Raw genomic sequence first — 20975 nt, forward strand, 5'->3', positions numbered from 1 at the left:
GGTAATCACTATTTTTTTGTATACACACCAGTGTACTTCTCCAAACTGGGGCAGGTTTGATGAGTCAGATATCAGGAATAATGAGCATAAATTGCAATCGGGTGTCATATTGTTTTTGTTGTGTTAACAGCTGGCATCTGAAAGCTTCAGTGTGATTCAGTTTTGTTGAAGGAAACCACCAGATGCCAAGTGTTTCAAAATGAAGCCATTGACCCCTCTGATTGATGCCCTTGCAGTCGTCGCTCATACACAGACTATCTGCCCGATTCATGGCAGTGTCACAGATGAGACGCTCTCTTCAGTGGCTACACTGGTTTGGAGATCACTGGCGGTGGAGGTTTTGAGAGTTGGGAACAAAAGAAATCATTTTTTGTGAAGTAGTAATAAGGCACCATCCTCAAGGCAGCGCAATTACTGTGTTTATTGTAGACAAAGACCAATACAAAATACAAAACAGTCCATCAAACAGCAAGAGCAGGGAAAAAAGCTACCTTGAGACTCAAACCACCGCCTCAGATGGGGAAAAAAACACATCAGCTATCGGCTTGCTTTTAATCAATCTTTGAGTTCACATCACAAAAGCATGTGTTCATGTCTACCGTGCAGAACAGAAAACATGTTTGAAAAGAAAGAGAGAGAAACTAATCAAAGTGCACAAATTAGAGGTACCTCATGCTAGAAACGATCTAATAACTATACTTTCTTGCACTTTGGACATAAACTTTCACTCACTGGTTTTGAAATAACAGAAAACACATTGAATCAAATAAGTTATTGTTTTTTTTTTTTAAATAACTGCACTCACTGACACACGTTTGAAAACACAATATTGAGTTAATTTGACATTGCACAGTACAATACATTGCAGGCGTCTACGGTATTGACAGAAAAGCCTGCTGTTCGGCGTGGAAACAGGTTTTAATGAGTTTGCGTCTTAGTTCCATATTCATACCCTCTGAGTGCTCTTCAATTTACACGCGTACAAGGCTGAAGAAATGGCAGGTTTTTCTTTTAAAAGCAGCGTGAGCCATATGCTTAAATACTGAAGTGCACGAGCTCAAGAATGGCACTTTGTCGCAATCTATTTACACATTCAGTCATTGCACTGTGGGTTTTGCTGAGCTGATAAATCACAGAAAAGTGCTGCACGCTGCACTCTGGGCTGATGTCAGTGAATTACTGCCTTGACAGTGATTTGACCCTTTGATGAACAGCCACCCTGCACATCTGAGATACACATTTGTCTCTCATACTACTTATAATAATGATGATAATAATGGTAATAATAATAATTCAATGACCATTGTACTGGGCAGGCTCCTCGGAGAGACCACAGTGGTCGTCTTCACGTAGTTATTTGAGTTCAGAAATCAGTAGAGTACAGGTAGCTCTACATTAACACAGCAGGTTCCGGGAAGTGTCTGTTCCTTCCTTTTGCGCAGACCTTTTAAAAAGGAAAAGGTCATGTAATTCCATGTCTGTGCTTTTCGCTCTAGTAGCAAGATTACAATGTCACGGCATTGTGCATTTGCATTCAATGGAATTACATGGCTTGTCTCAGGGAGGCACAGGAACAAAGAGGAAATGCAATTTCTGTAACACATGGTTACCAGTGGTATAATGATATCCGAGGGCTGGCTGATAAAAAAAAAATAAAAAAAATAATAAAAACAGTGTCTCCCCTAATTATAATGTACTGATGCACTGGCAGTTAGTTACACTGCTTAAACCAACATTGAAACAAAGGTCCTCATGTCCACTGTACAGTATTTCAACTTATATGAAACGCATTTCTTTGAAAAGGTGAGTAATGGGGATTTGGGTGCCTTGCTCAGGGGCACTCCTGCCCTTGACCTGTCCTAAGATTTGAAGCGGTAACCCTTACAACCCTTCCTCTTGGCCACGGGCTGCTCCAACTGAAGTATTTAGGTTCTATAGTAGTAACACAAAAGCAATGTGTCACATAACACTAAACAGGGCACAGCTCATGTATTTCACTAATGTGGAGAATTGCAATATAAAAGAAATGTAAAAAATAAGTAAGACTGTGTGCTTTGACAAACAGCCAACCTTCAATATATGCATTTACTTTTTCATCAACGGCTTACGCATCATTACCTCCCTATATGCTCACAGCGGAGCTGCAGGGTTCAACCCAAGTATAAAGATGGCTGAAGCGTCTTCACTTCCTCACACTGTACAATAATCAGGGCAAAATCTCTTGGATACAGGTGCTGCACAAAAAAAACAAACCTAAATTGTAAAGAGCATTTGGGAATAAATGAGGTAGTAAATGTGTGCGGTGTGGAGATGGTTTGGCTCGTCACATTAAGCAGCATCTGCTGGATCCTATAGTTTCTTCATCTGTATTCTACGAGGGCATTTTAAGATAAAGCTGACCTTAAGATTTAATTTGATTAAGTAGCAGCTTCATTTACATGGAGCACCTTTTGTTTTAGTCAGGCTTTAACGTCACTTCCAGGCAGGGGAGGCTCCTCATACAGCATCCTCTTAGCGGAGGGCAGGATGCTGGCGGGTAAGTACTGATCTGACGGTGAATTTAGCGCATCCATTTCTGTGGTGAAGTGGTCGGGACTCTCGCCATTGGAAGTCTCCTTGATGACACTGTAGGTGAGCGCCACACTGTAAGACGCCGGTTTCTCCATGCGCTGGGGGCCACAGTGACACAACTTCTTAAACGCAGCACGGAATTTCTGGGACATGGCATTGTAGATGACTGGGTTTATGGCACTGTTTAAGTAGATGCAGAGGCGGCAGAACAGCAGGAACCAGGTGTCCAGGTAGGCCTTATCGATGAAGGAGTTGACCACCACTAAGGTCCGGTAGGGCATCCACAGCAAGGCGAAGAGGATCACCACCACAGCCAGCATCTTGGTCACCTAATAGAAGTGAATCATGATTTTTAAATAGTTACAACAAGATCATACTGCAGAAATCTGGATATTGATTTCTGCGCCCGACTGGAAAGGTCATTTTGTCTTTTGTGAAATGAACGTAATATTTTTGCACACTCATGTCGCAGCAGATATGCATTTCCTTCTTTAGCTATATAGCTCACATAGGTAGCAGCATATTCAGCCTAGTGTTTTAGTCATTATTCATATCGGCAGATTCAGTGATACATTTCAGAGCCATATTGATACTGTGCCGATAATATTGAAGCCTATAAAAATAAAAGCCTAAATCAAAATATTATAATCAAGCTTATGAAGAATTTATTTGCCTATTTAGAAGGATGGACCTGGAAATTTGGTTGATCAGTATATATTTTTATTATGATTATTATTATTATTATATTATTATATTTAAATGCCGCCTTCTGCAGCATATTTGACAAAGCTCCTCCCAGTTTTATTAATTACAATTAGACATGCAGCAGGCTAACCAGAGCGTCATGAGCAATAGCAGGGCCGTGAGAATGAAGCAGCTATATGGAACACGATTGGTGTTCTTGACCCCCATGGTTTTTGCTATCAAAGAATGTCATGCCCTTGTGGTATTCAAATGATCGTTCTACACATGGTTCACAGAAATAGCATATGTACAATCCTCAATATCAAGCTCATCACTCCCTGAACAGAACATTGTCTTTTGCTCCTCTTATTGTGAAGCAGTCTCAGATTACACAGTGCGTTTGTCATTTGTCACGTTAACTCTGTAATCATGATCACTTACCCTCTAAAATAAATCAGAGCAAAAAGTAAGTCTCTCATTTTCTTAGTTTGGCTTGTCGTTTACACACAGTTCTCTTAATAAACTATATTACCTGCATCATGTATTACATGAAGTCATTTCTTTGGGCTTCTTTGGACGCACACTACAAATACAACCGTTTTTATTGGGTTTCTGACAAAGTTACCGCACAGAGAGAATTGTGGAAGCTATAGTTTGAGACGAATACAAACCACCACGAACTGACAGGTGCTCAAAGGGTCATCGTTTGCATCAAAAATAAAACAAACTCATAAATAACTAAGTATTTGAGGGTGAGGATTTAAATGTCTTATCTGTGAACACAGCTGCATTACCAACCAACACTTGAGTCACCTTAACTACACTTCATCAGATTAACACTGTTGCTCAAATATTGACACTTTTACTAGAATTTATTATAGGTCTGAAAGCTACATGAGTAAATCCGGATAAAAGAAAACCTTACTGCACTAAATATTCAGTTGTTTTACAAAAGCTGATTTATTTTAGCAAAGACAGGTCGCAGCAACAGCACATATTTACTTTCTAATGATTTCATTCATGAAAAGATGTGCTGATGCAGTGGGACTTGAAGCCTTCATCAGAGTGTCAGACAGTTCTGCTTTTGAAGGACAACTCATTCAATCAGCACTCAGCAGGAAAGCAGTTACACCTGTGATTGTTACAGAGAGGCATTCAAGAGCCACCAAGTCAAGACAAACCTGACAAAGTGATAATGAACAAAACTTCCATGACACCATAAATTAAAATTTAGAAAAAGTTCATTATACCAAAAAACAGTTATCACAGCGCCTGCTAAACTCCAAACAAAGAATGAAACACTATTTGTGCACTATTGTTTTTCATTAACCATAGACTCATACATAGACATGTTTTCAATCATCAATCTTGTGTGCATCTGGAGGACCACACATCTTTATTTCAAGGCCCTTAGCAGTGTGCAATACCTGTGCAGAAGATCCCCAAAGCGTTGTTTTATGCAATCTATTTTCCTGAATAACAATGAATGTGCTTTGGGCACCAAAGGCTGGTGTGACATTCCATGTAAATATAAATGGAGCACTGAACTGCCTATGTTGAGATTGATTTTCATTGTACACGTCCTTCAAAAAAGCACTGTTGCCTTTGCAAGAAGAGGATAAAGCGGTAGAAAATGGATGGATGGATGGAATTCCTTCAAAATACTGGCAACCTTTACCAGGATGTACCCTGTCTTTTGCCCTGTGACAGCTGGGATTGGCTTCAGTGACCCCTGACCCTTATGTACAGGATAAAGCAGTAGACAATGGGTGGATGAATGGATGGATGGATGGACCTCATTCAAAATATCATTGACTTGACCTGATGAAAGTCTTGAGTCATTATGAGGAACTAAAGAAAATGATTAATGTTTTTTTTTATGTTTTTTAAGATGGGACTGGATTCATCAAAAACATCCAATAGTCATTTTAACTTTTAATGAGCACTTTTTGAGACACAGAGATAAAATCTTTTGATGAGCCAGCAAATTAAAAATAAATGATCATGAATGTTATTTTTTTTTTTAAGCAACTGAATTGAATACCAAAAGTCTGGCTAGAGTAAATAGTACACCATGTGTCACCCTCAGTCTGCTGGTCTTGAACAGCTCATTTCTGCCCTCTCCAATGGAGTGTTCTGCACGGACAAACTTGATACAGATATAATTTACACCCAGTGATTTATTAAAATAAAAAAGCTTTTTCTTTCCATTTTGTTTCATTTCTCCTGGCTTGATTTACAAAGCTGAAAGCTCTTACACACATTCCACTCTTTGCCTTTACAGGTGTAACTCTGTCACTGCTGATCACTGATTGAATGCAGGAGAGCTCACTGACACTCTGATGAATGTCTCTCTCAACCGTGTGGCCTTGTTTGTCAGTTTGTGTTGTGAATCAAAAGACCAAAAAATGTATTAAGACTTTGTCACCTCAGCCAAGGAGGTTAGGGAAGTATGTTATTGCCCATTGAAGAAATAATAATTAAACTTTGCTGGTGATAGAGCATAAGCAACCTTGGCCGGGATTTGCACTCTCAGTGGTATAGTTCCTGCTGGGCTCTTGACAAAATAACAGAGAGAAAACAGACACAATGACAAGAATAAAATGAGATTTAGTGTGAGATTTACAACACATAAAGCAGGCTGGGCTATAGATCTGAATATGAAGGTAACAGCAAATATCTTGATTGGTCCGCTTAATACTTCACTTCTTTGAGCAATTGAGTTATTCTAAAAAGATAAATGAGTGGAATAACATTTCTGTATAAGATCATGCACATGAACAATCTAATTTCAAAAGATAACTGCATTCTCAGCCTTTTATATCAGAAAGTGTGCAGAACTAATTCTTTGAAAAGCTGACTGGAAAGCTGGCAGGAGGATTTTAGTGTCTCTCAGTATCATCAGGACAGATGTCAAAGCCGTTTCTTGCACTTAAGACAAACTAACATTCTTCTGTGTTGTGTTTAAAGTATAACTTTTACTTTAAAATATCATTGACAAAAACTTGTAAATCTACTCTAGTTGTGTGATTTTAGATGTCAACAATGATACCATTACATTCCAAACCATCACACGAGTCACTCAAAATCATCCCATATTTTCATTTACACATAGCTTATGTCAAACATGGTTAAGATTCTCTCAGCATCTAAAAACTCTGATCTGCTCTAATCAAATCCACAATCACACCTCAACAAAGCCTAGATTTGATTATACTCCTGACGTGAAACTTGTATTTAATTAAACCTTGTTCAAAGTTGCACCGTGACATTGTGCGACAGCTGTTCTGATTCGCCTCCCTCTAACTGTGTAGGATAGGATCAATTCAAGTATGTGTGTGTGTGTGTGTGTGTTAACCAGAGATAGACCACAGGCCAACTGGCTATTTGTGTTGGGGTTAGCAGATTACACCATGTAATAGAGTGTGGAGCTCCTTTTCAGAGAACCACACCCCCATCAAAACATGTACCTCTGCTGTGTCTGTGCCCTCAGAGTACGTACAAAGGACGAAACTGTCATCAGTGGCATAGTGTCTGTGGCTGATATGTCAGGGTATTTTCATTTAAAAAGTCATTTTCTCTCTGCCAAACATCCACACACAAAAGAACCCCGGTGAATCAAACAGCTCCCTAAACTCTGTGCTCCGGTAACATCCATCATTTTCAACAAGGTTTGACCTGAAGTGGCCCCGCTGTCTTTGTCACTTTGGCGAATTTGACTATGTTATTCAATGTGAAGACAACTATAAAGCTATGTGTCTGACTTTGGAAAATGTAGTTTTAAAAAAGTGGGAAATGATTTTGCACTTCACTAGTCTTGATAAGAAAACAAATGAGCGCTGGCAGCTCCGTGGCGTACAGTACGGTACAGAGGTGGTGTTCAGAGTCACCAGTTCTGACATTTCCCTCTCCTTTTTTAATGAATGCAAGGACACACCGCATACTTTTGAATCATATCTAAATAGGCCCTTATTGTATAATAATAACTCTGGAGAGTCCAAACACAGCTGTTCAGAGAAGACTGTTAACAGAACCTAGAGGAGGCGTAGAAGTTGTTCTCTGAGACTGAAACAAGTTAAAAGGTTAATGTTGGTTAAAAAACAAAAGAAATCCATTTAAAGGGATAGTTATTTTACTATGTGTGTTTGTTTGAGGTATCTACACATTGTCAACACTCAGTACGTTTACATGCACAGCTTGATCGAGCTAAGGCAGTTTATATGTTGTCTCCTTCTATGAGAATTTAGTGCATGCCCAAAACCCCAAGTCAGACTAGGCGTATACATGCAAGAGTAATTTGACAATGAATCGCATTATCAAGGTATGTTAGTCCGACTAAGACTAGCTCGATTTTAGTCAGACTAATTAAGAAAACTGAATTATTGTCTTAGTCCGACTAAAATCGGACTTTTAACATGCATGCATAACATGCATGCATGCACACACTGTGATGTCGCCAAATGCACTAGAGTTTCTGTGAACCATCCTGGAATCCGAACAATCACTCTCCCCAAGATCAGCGGCCAGCAGAGATCATAAGGAAAACAGATTTCAAACAAAAGCCTCACTGAATGGAATCTACCCCTGCTTATGTCTAGGATATCTTAAAAATAAGTTGACCTTTTTATTTGACCATTTAGCAGCCTTTTTCCAACTTCCAAACCAAGTTTTAGAGAGAAACTCAGCACTTTTTGACGTCACAGGGACACATGAGCTTCTGGTCTACTCCTGTCTCCTTTGGTACGTTTGTGTCACAAAGGTAAATGTGAAAAAATTATTCCAAACACCAAATTCACAAGATAACACAACTGACCCATGGAAGCAGTGGTGGATCTACAACTCTCTGTGGATTGTCTCTATGGACGTTGGTGCAGAGAGAGATCGATTAACAAACTTTAATTTCCAACCAAAAATAAGGCTGCTGAACTGTGAGAAACACAGTACCTGTTCTCAAGATATCGTAGACTTAAGCAGGGATATTTTATAGGATGAGTCCAAGATTGAGTCACGAAAACGGTGGCATCCTTGGCAAAGTTGGTGTTGTGCAGTGTGTGTAAATACCTAAAAACAAGCACACTTCAAACAATGAACTATCCCTTTAATTGAGGTTTTTTGTCAGTCAACATTTTTATTAAACTCACCCAATGACCTAAGATCATCTGTGGAAAACAGAAAGAACAGAGGAAAAAGTCATGGACCATTAAATCCCAGAGAAGGCAGTAATGGAACATTATTGATGGCAACAATACCTCACAGAAAACCAAAGAATAAGCTCATCTGCATAATTGCATTTGTGTATATAATCACAGCTTGCTTCTTTACAATGCATGCATGAAGGGTTGTGTGTGGTTGTTGTGTATCTTGACCTCCTTCTGTGTACCTTTGATCCCTGTGGAGGAAACAGCCCGTTGTTCTGCCTCGTTTCATACCAACTTTCAGTATTGCAACATACTTTTAGTATTTTAACTGTATCTTTTTGTTTTCTTAAGAATTTTATTTAAATTTACTTTTGTGTTTTACGACGTCTTCCATTGGGAAAGGCCACACTCCTATGGGTCCTTTGCTTTTCTTCAGTATTTTTCCATGAATTATAGTTTGTCTTCATGTCCTACACATTTATATTCCCTTTTATGTGCAATAATAAAATATGAAATATTGTGGTCACTTGGGAGCTAAGGGACAACGCACTAGCTGACTTGGAGGAATAAACTAGAGATTTACAACATGACTGTGGAACAGCTGGAGCCATTAACCCTCTACTCACGCATGTAAACACAAAGATATCACATTGATAAGCATGGAGGTGCACAGCTCGACCCCAGGTGGAGCTCAAGCACCTGCCTATTTACCCTCTGATAGATAAGGGTCCCTTCAAAAAACATTATTGATTTATTTTTCTTTAAAAGAAAAGACTTTAAAAAGTGGCTCTTAGAATCAGTCCTGAATTATAATTGGGTAATAGTGCACAGAAATGCATTAAAATATCTAAAAATAGCAAGGCTACTGTTTTTTTCTTTGTTTTTTGAGTAGTGTACACTTAACATAAGCCAAAAAGGTTCCAACACTCTTTAAATCTCTGCAAATAAGTATTTCCTCATCGCTTTCATTTTGGCTGCTTTACCTGTCTCCACTCGGTAAACACTCAGTACTTTAATGTATGATAAAAGTGATTTTAGTCAGACTAAGACAGTAATTCAGTTTTCCTAATGTCATGTTAGTCCGGCTAAAATCAAGCTAGTACCTGGATAATAATGCCATTCATAGTCTGATTACTCCTGCATTAGTCAGACTGGAGTCGGACTTGGCATTATGCGTATGCACCAAAATATCCTCCCCGGCCTTCCTTCTCTGACACGGAAGCAGAAGGAAACGACTTATAAAGTGCTGTACTGTTGCCGGAAATAATACGGTGGCGGCGTCTTTCTTCGGACAACTCCAGGGCCAAGCTCGTTCTAATTTGTGTCGCGATTAACATATACAGCAGGTACGAAACATACAGAGCCACAGCACGATCCATCTCGCTGTCCTTCTCACTGTTCAACGTTTGTTTATATCTTATAGAGAGATACAGCGCCATCTACGGAGGCGGAGACAGACGCACACGTCCAATTTTCCATCAATTTTCTCCTCCGCGTGTATACTCAGACTATGTCCAGTTGCCTGTCTTAGTCAGACTATGGCCTTAGCTCGACTCACTAAATTCACTGAGCACCAAAACACGCAGCAACACTATTTCACAGGACAACCTGCATAACGTCCGATTACCTCCGTGTCTATCGTGAATCACATCGCAAATGCACAACCGCTTTTGTATTCTGCCATGAATGACAGCATTAACTTCTGGGACAATAAAACACCAGAGTGAGAAAGGAAATATTTAGCACTTGCAGTTGGCAAATTTATTGTGTTCAGTTGTCAATAATGATCATGGCTACTCATGTCACTGTCACCTACTGTACTTTTTTAAACATCTGCATGATTTCATGATTATTAATATTAAGTAAATATGATTTTTATCAATAATTATGAGGGGGTGCCATTTTTCTTCAATTGAGCCCCCCCAGATGTCTGTGCACACCACTGCTGATGGGGTCGTGGCTCACCTGTCTGCGGGAGGCAGCCGTGGTGCTGCTGGAGGAGCTGCTGCTGTTCATCATCCTCACTCCCTGACTCGTCTCCTTCTTCCACTTCTTGGTGCCCTGCTTTGGATCGGATGGCAGCGGGTTCAGGAAAAGTATCCTGGCGATGAGTCCGTACAGGACGGTGGCCAACATGAGGGGCAGCACGTAGAACACCGCAAAGTCCGTGAAGTAAATGGGCAGATAGTGACTCCTGGACACTTTGTAGGCGCAGCTGAGCAGCACCGCGTTGTCATACACCAACTCTTTGGTGTCCGACAGAAAGAGCCACATGACGCAGTAGACGGAGGTGAGCGCCCACACCAGCAGGATGATCTTCTTCGCTCTGGATAAAGTGCACAGGAACTGCGCCTTGATGGGGTGACAGATGGCGATGTAGCGCTCCACGGTGAAGGCAGTAATGGAGCAGGAGGATGCGTTTATGCCCAGGTACTGCAGATAGGTGATGCCCAGGCAGCCCGCGTAACCGTACACCCACTGACCGTGGAGTGCGTCGGTGATGTTGGGCAGCCCTGCAGCCGTCAGCACCATCAGGTCAGCCACGGCCAGACTTACTAAGTAACAGTTAGTGGGAGTCCGCATGTGTTTGGTGGTCAGCACCACCAGGATGACCATCACATTCCCCACGATCCCCACGCCACATATGAGGGACACCAGCAACACACTCACCACTTTATACTCAACAGTATAGTCGCTCCAAACGCCCAGAGTCTGATTGTCCTGCACCGACGTGTCATTCACCACAGTCATGTTGTTCTCCCTGGTGAGGTTTTCCATGACTGAGAGTCTGTAGCTTTGTGCGCTCAGGTGGGAATCACACCAGGCAATCAATAGTAAATAAATAAATGAATTACAATAGAAAAAAATAAAGATTCAGAGGCCCCATAATTTAAAAAAAAGTCATTAAATCCTCCAAAAACTTAATTTTATCCAGATGTTTTCCAGTCTTACTGCTTGTCCTTCTCCACGAAATCCAGTGTGTGGTGTTTCATTATGAACCTCCAATTTTCCACGAGAAGAAAATAAAAACAGTAGAAAAACGAAGTGAATGGTGCTGCAGTTGTAGTTGAAGTTTGCAGAGGGAGGACGTGTTGTAACCCACCGCGCCCCACTCCAGACGACTGAGAGTGAGCTTCGTGCACAGTCTCTCTCTCTCTCACACACACACACACACACCAGCTCACTGTGAAGACACGGGGCGACACACTGGATCCACGATCTGTCTCCTCCTCATGTGAGCGACTCACCCGCTGAGGCACCGTGCTGTGGTGTTTAAAATATCTCTATCTATCCACCTATTCACCTCCATATTCAGTGTATAAACACCTCACAATTGTCTTATAACACATCAAAAAACATTGTGATTCTGCTTTTAATACAACAATATAACAAAGCTTACTTTATTTAGATATAATTTTTACTTTTATTTTTATTCCTATTGTCGTTCCTATATTTGTTTTATGTTATGTTTGAGGGAGAAGTAAGAATTTCATTCCATGGTGTTAACTGCTGTGTTTTGTTACTAATTAATGAATGCAGCATCTAATAATGTGATACCATGTCTGGGATTTGAACCTGTTACCCTCATGGTTACAAGCCTAAATCATTTCCTCTTAGCCATGGGCAGAACTAAGATGCAATGAAGTATTTATTATACACCATAAAGTGATGCTTCATAGGATAAGTTGAAATAAAAGATAAGGCAAGATCATTTCTCACTTAATAAAACAAAATATACAGTTCTTCTTGCAGTGGCACAACATAAATGGTGAATGACAGTGAAATAGAATAATGCATACAATGTCAACACTAGTGAACCGCTTTGGATTGAGGATATAATATATCGCACTGATATGAAGTGTCTGTGGATTATTAAAAAAAAGGGACATATAACACATGTGGTTTCACTGAGAGTGATGCTGGTTGTACAGTGTCTTACAGTAGCAGGTGGGAGGAAAGACCTGCGGCATCATTATTCCAGAAACTCAGCCTGAATGAGCTGCCTACTATAATGCAGTGACATGTCATCGGAGGAGTTGTAGTTGCTGACATATACGTAATAGAGAGAGAGCGAGTGGGAGATGTTGTATGATGGGGGAGTCCAGAGGGTGACACTGCATGGTGTTAGTGTAGAATAAGTGAATCAAGGCTATAATTGGCTCTTATTTATCTCAAATAGAGCAAGTGTAAGATGTCCAATTATTGGGTTTCACTGGTTTTGCTATTTTGCTTTAATTAACTTAGTTGTGTTGTGTTAAGGATATATATCTATACAGTATACAGACATATATAGATATAAACAGCTTCTAAAGCCCATGGATCTAATCAAGAAAAAGCAATTCCATAAAATAGAGTCAGGTCAAGTTTTAATTTAATTTTGAGACCTATTGATCCAATGCTACCAAATTATAATACTGTTACAGTGATGGATGCACATGCAGATGTAATATTAATTACAATAAGTACGATGCCACTTTTTATTAATATGATCATATTATTATTTTGTGTGCGTATTGATATAACGTTTCATCTCAAGTGGTGACTCTATAAAGGAATCAGCGTGACTTGGAATCACAGAGAGCACAGCGGCAGCAGCAGTCTGTGTGATGCATTCTCCCATTTTCCGTTGTATTTCTATGTGTCTCTCATTCTCCCATCAGCCTGTGTCTAGATTACTTTTCATGCTCATTAGACAAGTACACGGACAAGGTTTCATGCTGCTCACTTTGATTACAGCGTGTACAGTACAGTACAAACAGGTGGATGAGGTCTCCTGAAAACACTGACAACATTACGTAGAGGCGTACGGGTCAGACATAGCTGCTTATCAGTGGGTGGGAAAAAAAACGATGTCCTCAACTGTCTGCGCACATGTCAGTCTTCTTGAAATCCACCATGCAACAACAAACGAGGCAAACATGTTTATGTTTTTACTGCTCGTCACTTTCCCTCCCGCTTGTCGACGAAAAGACAAACATTCTGGCTGAGGTCTCAACCCCGGTATAGATTAATGTGATTGTGATAACAGCATGGGCTTGAATGAAAATGGAAGGCAGTGGCTGAGAATGACTCAGATTTCAGCACAGCAGGCGATGCAGCTGTTTATATTACTGTCTATGTGACCTTCCCTGGAGGTTTAGCACTGCCTGAAGGATACAAGCCTGTGGACAGGTTATCACACAGATCTGAGGATAGATATGAATAACATCAGCAGTAGATTATCATGATTTTAAGTGCCCCCAATCTTGGTTAACCCCTATGATTACATTCAATTTGTAATATTGGTGTAGACATAACTTACCACGTGGTATTAATTCATTGTCACCCGTGTATTGATCCTCCCCATGTCTATTACATCACATCAGTGGAGGACTAAATGAAGTGCTTTCTACTGGCAGGAGGTCATCACTCCTCAGAGCCCAAAGGGGTCAAGAGGTAAAATCACACAACTCATGTGTGGGTGAGACATTTTGCAATTGCTGTCAGAGACTGCAGGCTTTCCAAAGTAATCCTGAGAGAGAATATTGATTTTTCTAATGGGAGTTCTTGTGTCTGTAATGATTCAAGTCCAAGGCTTAGGAATTTTAATCTCTGAACCAAGTGTACTTAAAGATGACAAACCAGTGTCCCCCTCAGATTGTGCTTTATGAAAGTAACTGCAAGACTTTTGATGTAAGCCTGATAAACAATTCATTTGGTTTGAAAACATCACTTTCACTGGATATCTAGCCTTCCCTCATTCACCCAAGTTCACACATTAACACATGGAAATGTTTTGTTCTGATGCTGCTACTATTGTTATCATTATTATCCTGTTTGGTGATGGTGATGATAATGAATATTATTACACAAGTAGGTTTTCAGAGGTTTTATTTAAGTAAAAGTAGCAACATGAGTCTGTAAGTTATTCCAAAAACAGCTAAAAACCTGTGTAGATGTTCTAGTATATACTGATGCACTTTCCTGCAGAGAGTTCAACATTAACAACTTTATCAACAATAAAACAGACAAAAGTTGACAATTTTCTTGACTGTTTGACAGTTTACAATAATATGTACTATGTATGTACTCAAAATTATACATAGTCAGTATACTTGATGTAATAGTCACACATTGTGATGCTTTTTTCCTCCAACATTGCAAATGGATCTTTGCTGCCACCTCGTGGTCAAATGCTGCTACTGACACATTAAACCACAGTGAATATACTTTGATTATAACTTTAAAACACTACAAAACAAAAATAACTTTGAAAAGCAACATTCACTACCCTTTATTTACATTTTAGTGCTGTTGAATTATTTAATTATAAATTTTTTTCTCAGATATCTTCGCCCTGATCTCAATATTCATTTATATTTATGAAATGCATTATTTCAGACTTGGCACTGTTATTTTACATCCTGGGAGTTTTTTTTTGTATTATTGAATGATCACAGCAGGACATAAAACAAACAACTACAGCTGTAAAGTGACTGTATAGTTGCACCAGACTTGCACAGCTACAAATCACTTATGGTCTTAATGTATTTACAAATTCTCAGCAGCTACTTCTGTGTTAATACACCGCATTATTCATCCTCTGCAGCTTTTAAGAGAGAGGTACCTTTTTGTTCTTGATTGAATATTCACGGTAAACATCTCAGGAGCAAACATTTTTATCAATGGCAGTGGTGCCAGTTGATTACTTACTGCTTGGCACACTACATATTGACCAAATATAAATTACATTTTTGGCCTAAATTCAAGACTTTCATTTCCCTAATGAATGAAAGCTTCCCCTTCTCTGAAATGTTTGTCATAACAAAGAGGATCCAGCATCTTTATAATCAGGACACAGTGTCATCACAATGGCTAAATGAGATAATCAGTGCTCCAGATAAAAGGCAGAGAAGCAGAAGACCAGACAGACAATTACCGCTAAGATTTATTGACGTTAAAATGCAAAAGCAGCTGTGGCGTGTGGGATAAGATCACATTAATCATGATAAAAAAGACGACGACAAATAGAAGATGAGTCGACAAAATGGTTGCATTAATTATCAGGTTCGGCTTACTTAATCACAAAAGGCTGGGTTTTTTTTCGTATCTTTGAGTGAAGCATAAATCTTTGTCTACACACATCAGAGTCAGTTTATTGTGGAAGAAGACCACATTGGAAAGTGGGTTGCAAAATCTCACCATAAAACATGTGAGATAATAAGGCCATTTAAAACAGAAACAGATACAACAGAATAAGCTTAAGAATACAGGATACAAATACAATCATCCATCCATCACATGAGGGTTACAGGGTCAATAGACAGGGTCACACCCTGGAAAGTTTGCCGGTCCATCACAGGGCCACATATAGAGACAAACAACCATCCGCTCTCACACTCACACTCATGGTCAATTTAGAGGTCATGGTCGAATGTTTTTGGACTGTGGGAGGAAGCCAGAGAACCCGGAGAAAACCCACGCACACACGGGGAGAACATGCAAACTTGTTCCGACCAGGTCACGGACCCGGGTCTTCTTGCTGCAAAGGCAAGAGTGCTAACCACGACACCAACCGTGTGGCCCACAAATACAATCGTACAATATAAAATAAAGGTAACAAAAGAGACAAATGCCCTTGTATGGATAAGCCAACAATCACCTGACAGAAAAAGAAAAGAAATCCAGGAATATAATGTGCATGAGTAATAGTGACTCAGGCTGATAATTGCCTGCCACTTACAGTACAAGTAATTAAATTTAGATGCAATATTTAGAGCTGTTCAGGCTGTGCACAGCAGACGGAGCGGAGGAAACTCTGAGTGAGTGTTAATGATTTCATATTGCGATATGATCTGCAAGAGGGGAGAGGGGGGGAGGAAGACTTGCAGAGGGATGGCCTGAATAGACATTTACAATATTCAAAGTACGCGAAAGAATACTGTCAGCGAGGTCAGGCGCATCAACACCGGTCGTCCTGTGAGCACGGTGAACAGCACAGAGCACTAAGTACAGTCCCTGACAAAAGTCAGGTCGCCTGGGTACAAGTTGACCTTAAGTGCCCCTTAAATATATGTCTAATCAATTTTTTTTTACAAGAAATGGCTAATTTTAATCCCAACAGTTTTTGAAGTAATGTTTTGGTGCCAAATGAAACTTCTGAAAAGCATTCTAACGTTCACAGCTTGGTAAAGCCCACTGATTCAGTTTTTGCAAAGACAAAAGTCTTGTCGCCTTGTCATATGATGCACCCAATCCTAGATTACAGCCTCTCCTGTGATCAATAATTGATCAATCAATTAGCGGGTGTGTATAAAAAGAACCCCATCACACCAGACATTCACTTCAACTGCAACTTGACCTCTGACAACATGCCTAAGATTCACCCTGAGACCAAAGCGTTGATTATCAAGAGGCTGAAGACCAGATCCACTGCTGAGGTGGCTGACAACTTCAATGTGTCTCAGCATCAAATACAAAGTGTAAGAAAAAGATTAGAAAAGACTGGAGATGTTTTTGACAAGCCCAGGTCCGGCAGACCCTGCAAGACAACTGCTCGAAAATCCAAGGCCAGCCCCTTTTCCACTGCAGCAGAGCTTCACCAGGCCTGGTCACCTCAAGTCCCCATGTCAACCAGAACAGTTCGTAGAATTCTGTCTCGAAATGGCCTCTGTGCCCAGAAACCATCACTTAACAAAAGGCAATTAAAAAAATGTGTGGCATTTGCCAAGGCCCACAGCCTGCTAAAAGGATGGACGCTGGAAAAGTGGCAGAAGGTGGATTTCTCAGATGAATCTACGGTTGAATTACATCACTGCCGCCGCAAATATTGCAGGAGAACTACTGGAGCCCGCATAGATCCGAGATTCACCCAGAAAACAGTTAAGTTTGGTGGTGGAAAAATCATGGTCTGGGGTTACATCCAGTAAAGGGGTGTGTGAGAGATTTGCAGGGTGGAAGGCAATATCAATAGCCTAAAATTTCAAGAAGTATTAGCTCCCTCTTACATTCCCAAACATAAAAGAAAAAATTTTGCAGCAGGATGGTGCTCCATCGCATACTTCCACCTCTACATCAAAGTTCCTCAAGGCGATGAAGATCAAGGTGCTCCAGGACTGGCCAGCCCAGTCACCAGACATGAACATCATTGAGCATGTCTGGGGTAGAATGAAAGAGGAAGCATGGAAGACAATACCAAAGAATCTTGATGAACTCTGGGAGGCATGTAAGACTGCTTTCTTTGCTATTCCTGATGACTTGTATGAATCATTATCGAACCGCATGGATGCAGTCCTTCAAGCTCATGGAAGTCATACAAGATATTAAATATGGATCTCACAGCACCACTGCTTAATTTGCTGATGTTATGCAGCATATTTTTGTATTTGAAGTAAATTATTTGTTCAATTTTCACATTACTCTCTGTAGGCGACAAAACTTTTGTCTTACCAAAATCTGACCTTTCTGTGTTCATTAAATGATCAATCTTTCTTCAGTGAAGCAAATTTATTTTAGTATATTGAACATGATTTGGGAGGGTTTTAGCTTTCATATGAGCCATTTCTAAAACCAATGGATTAATTTAAAGGTAGGTTATGAGCTGTTTTTTCTACAAAATGGATAAGTGACAAGACTTTTGTCAGGGACTGTAGGCCATCATTGCGTTTCCATTACACCGCAGCGTCTGAGCTGAAGCCAGCCACATCGCTTCAATTTAGAGTGTCACTGTAAATTAACTTGAAGGCCTGAGTGCTAAATATTTCATACCCATGTCTGCCACCACCACCACCACATGAACACAATTTCAAAAAGAGAAGATATAATCCAGAGTAAACCTCAATCTGCTTTTTCTTCTTTTACGCTCTGTAACCTTTTCTTTATCTAACCCTCCTTAGTGTCTATGTGATGCGTGTATTTTAACTGCTCTTAAACGAACACAAACACATTTTGTAAATACCTTTTTAAACGGCGTGGATGTGTGTGGCTGAGAACATGTGTGTATGGTTGTTTTCCATCCGTTGAATGAACATATTGTAATAAGGTCTCACCCTTTCATTTACCAACACTGGAGGATTAAAACTAAATGTCAAGCATGAAACACTGCTACACATTAACTACCGAAAACAGGTTTATGGTTAGCAGGCAACAACACTCTATATATTATATTATTAAATATCCAACTGTAAAATATGATACTTAAAATAAAGTGGAAATTCTTTGTAAATACAGATGTTCTTTGCTTTTTCTGTAAGCAGTTTAACAAGTTGAAAATGTGAAATGCCAACTCAGCTAACTTTGCAGTACAGGCTTTTTGTTATTAGTGGTAGACAGTGTGAGCTTAATGAGTGTATATTTAAAATATGATATGTAGAAGGAACATAGAAACGAAGTGTATATAGAAGCTCTATAAAAAGCATATAACGCCTGTTAAAATTGATTTAAATGCAGTTGTCAGTGTTGGGGGGTTTTACTGCAAATGGATTGATGAACCTAATGTAGATATTGTAGATTACTGAACTCCTGGAGATGACAAACAACACTGTTATTTTCCACTTTAACTCCAATATGACACGTGTGTCTTATCTCATCCTTGGCAGCCCAACCAGCATGTCCATGCGGATATGGGTCTCAAGTGTGTTTGTCCGTGGCCTTTGCTCACTTGTGCTGATCAAGTGGGCCAACTATGCAGGTCCCATATGTTTTTAGTGACATGGGAAGCCCATGTGGGCAAACATGGGCGAGGCCATGATTTAGTATAAGGCTCTTCTTGGCTTGGTTTCTTCTTATATATGCCCTCTGCTACAAGAAAACCAATATCCATTATGCATCACATTCTTTTGAGGCATTTATCACTTGATTGTCCCCAGAGTTTGAACTGATTTGGGGGGGGGAAACAGCATTTATATTTGCCTGGAATACTTTAGAAAATGAACTGAAAATATGTGAAGTCATGTCCCGTCACTCAAAGCTTTTCGTTCCATCTTCAATGTCAGACAATGGGCAATGCATTGAACACTGCACTCTTTTGAACTCTGTTTTTATTATGACGTGTGCTGCTGACTTCTTGGCTAGGTCACCCTTGTAATAGAGATCTTGATCTCAATGCTTTGTCTGGTTAAATAATAATAAAAAAAGGAGCCACTGGGGGTTTTCCAGTCTGTTTCACACTTATACAGCTGAATTTATTCATACCCATTAATTTTATTAGTGGCCCAGTCAGCTACTGTCGGACACTGAGCAGCTGGAGGTGAGATGAAGTGAGCCAGGCCCTCATTCATTCATTCACTTTATAATTCATACTTCTGCTCCCCTTCTGCATCACACCACGATATCTGCTACCAGCTGAAGGAAAAACAGTGCCACACTAATGTTTTTTATTATTATTTTATTTGTTGTACGAGTACAAACGTGTGGTTGGACACACTTTTCTCAGCTGCCCCTCCTCTCACAAGCTTGTTGTCCTTGCCAACAGGAAAAATGGTGCACTGTTGCAGACAGATAGCATCTGATAGTTAGCTGTTGTAACCCACTCAGACAAGTCATTCTCAGCTGAAATTGACTGCAGTCTGACCATACGCAACATAAACCATTACCGTCCATCGGTCTATAACAAGCTTGTGCCTCTGCAAAAACAATATGTGGATCCAAAAATGGTGGAGTAAATCTTTGTCATCCTGTGACTCCCTTTCTTTATCCCCCTCTCTCACACGTCTCCCTCTCCCTTTATTCATCTGTTAAATTGAGTCTTGTTGGGAAATGAGCCAAAACCATTCACACACAGCCACTATGGACTCCGGGGAAAGAGGCAACTATATTTATAGCTGTTGCCTGGTTGTGCTAAAAGAAGGTGGAACAGTCAGCAAATGAATATTCACTTTGGGGAGAGATTAAGCTCTTTAATGGCCGATGATAGCCACAGGGCCTATTAAACACCTCGTTTACACTTTCAACAATTTTATGTAATCATTTATTATTGCGACAGAGACAAACTCTCTGAAGAGCCTTCTTAAAGATTTAGCCTCCGTGTGCACGGTCACAGATAGGATGAACTATTACATGTCTGGATTAAACATGGATTACTGTGGCTTTGACACAGTGACCAGTAATCTTCTGAGAGCATGGCAGAACAGATGGCGTGTGATACATGCTGTTTTACAATACTGGGAACAACAGATGGGGGCATTTTCCTCTGATATGATGATGGAATGACCTGACATCATATAGATGATTGTATGTATGTGATCTTGATTGTGGGTTAAATATCTAATTGTGAGGTAAGCTCTGTTGCTCTTGCAGGAAGAAGCCGGTCCCGAGCCGGTCAGAACAAGCCTTTGTGCATGGAGTTTGCATGTTCTGCCCGCGTGTGTGCATGGCTTTTCTCTGGGTTCTCCGCTTTGATCTGCTGCACACTCCCACAGTTCAAAACCATGCAGATTTGGGGGTTAGGCAAATTGGACACTCTAAATTGACCATGAGTGTGAGAGTGAATGGTGGCCTTGTGATGGACTGGCGACCTGTCCAAGGTAAACGTTGCCTTTCGTGAGCTGGGATTGGCACCAGCGACCCCTGCCACCCCTGGAGGATAAAGTGGTAGTAGATGGA

The 20975-nt window shown here is 40.2% G+C and overlaps 1 protein-coding gene across 1 annotated transcript; it reads right to left on the reverse strand.

Annotated features, from left to right (window-relative positions):
* Positions 1-397: 397 nt before the first annotated feature.
* On the reverse strand, positions 398-11265 carry trhra (thyrotropin-releasing hormone receptor a). The gene is made up of 2 exons (XM_044033393.1): positions 10359-11265; positions 398-2900 (listed from the first exon to the last, which is right to left on the reverse strand). Exons 1-2 carry the CDS (start codon positions 11169-11171, stop codon positions 2460-2462), a joined length of 1254 nt encoding a protein of 417 aa, XP_043889328.1. The 5' UTR covers positions 11172-11265; the 3' UTR covers positions 398-2459.
* Between the last annotated feature and the right edge of the window lie 9710 nt (positions 11266-20975).

Source organism: Solea senegalensis, linkage group LG9 (genome assembly GCF_019176455.1).
Source record: "Solea senegalensis isolate Sse05_10M linkage group LG9, IFAPA_SoseM_1, whole genome shotgun sequence".
Lineage (NCBI taxonomy): Eukaryota > Metazoa > Chordata > Actinopteri > Pleuronectiformes > Soleidae > Solea > Solea senegalensis.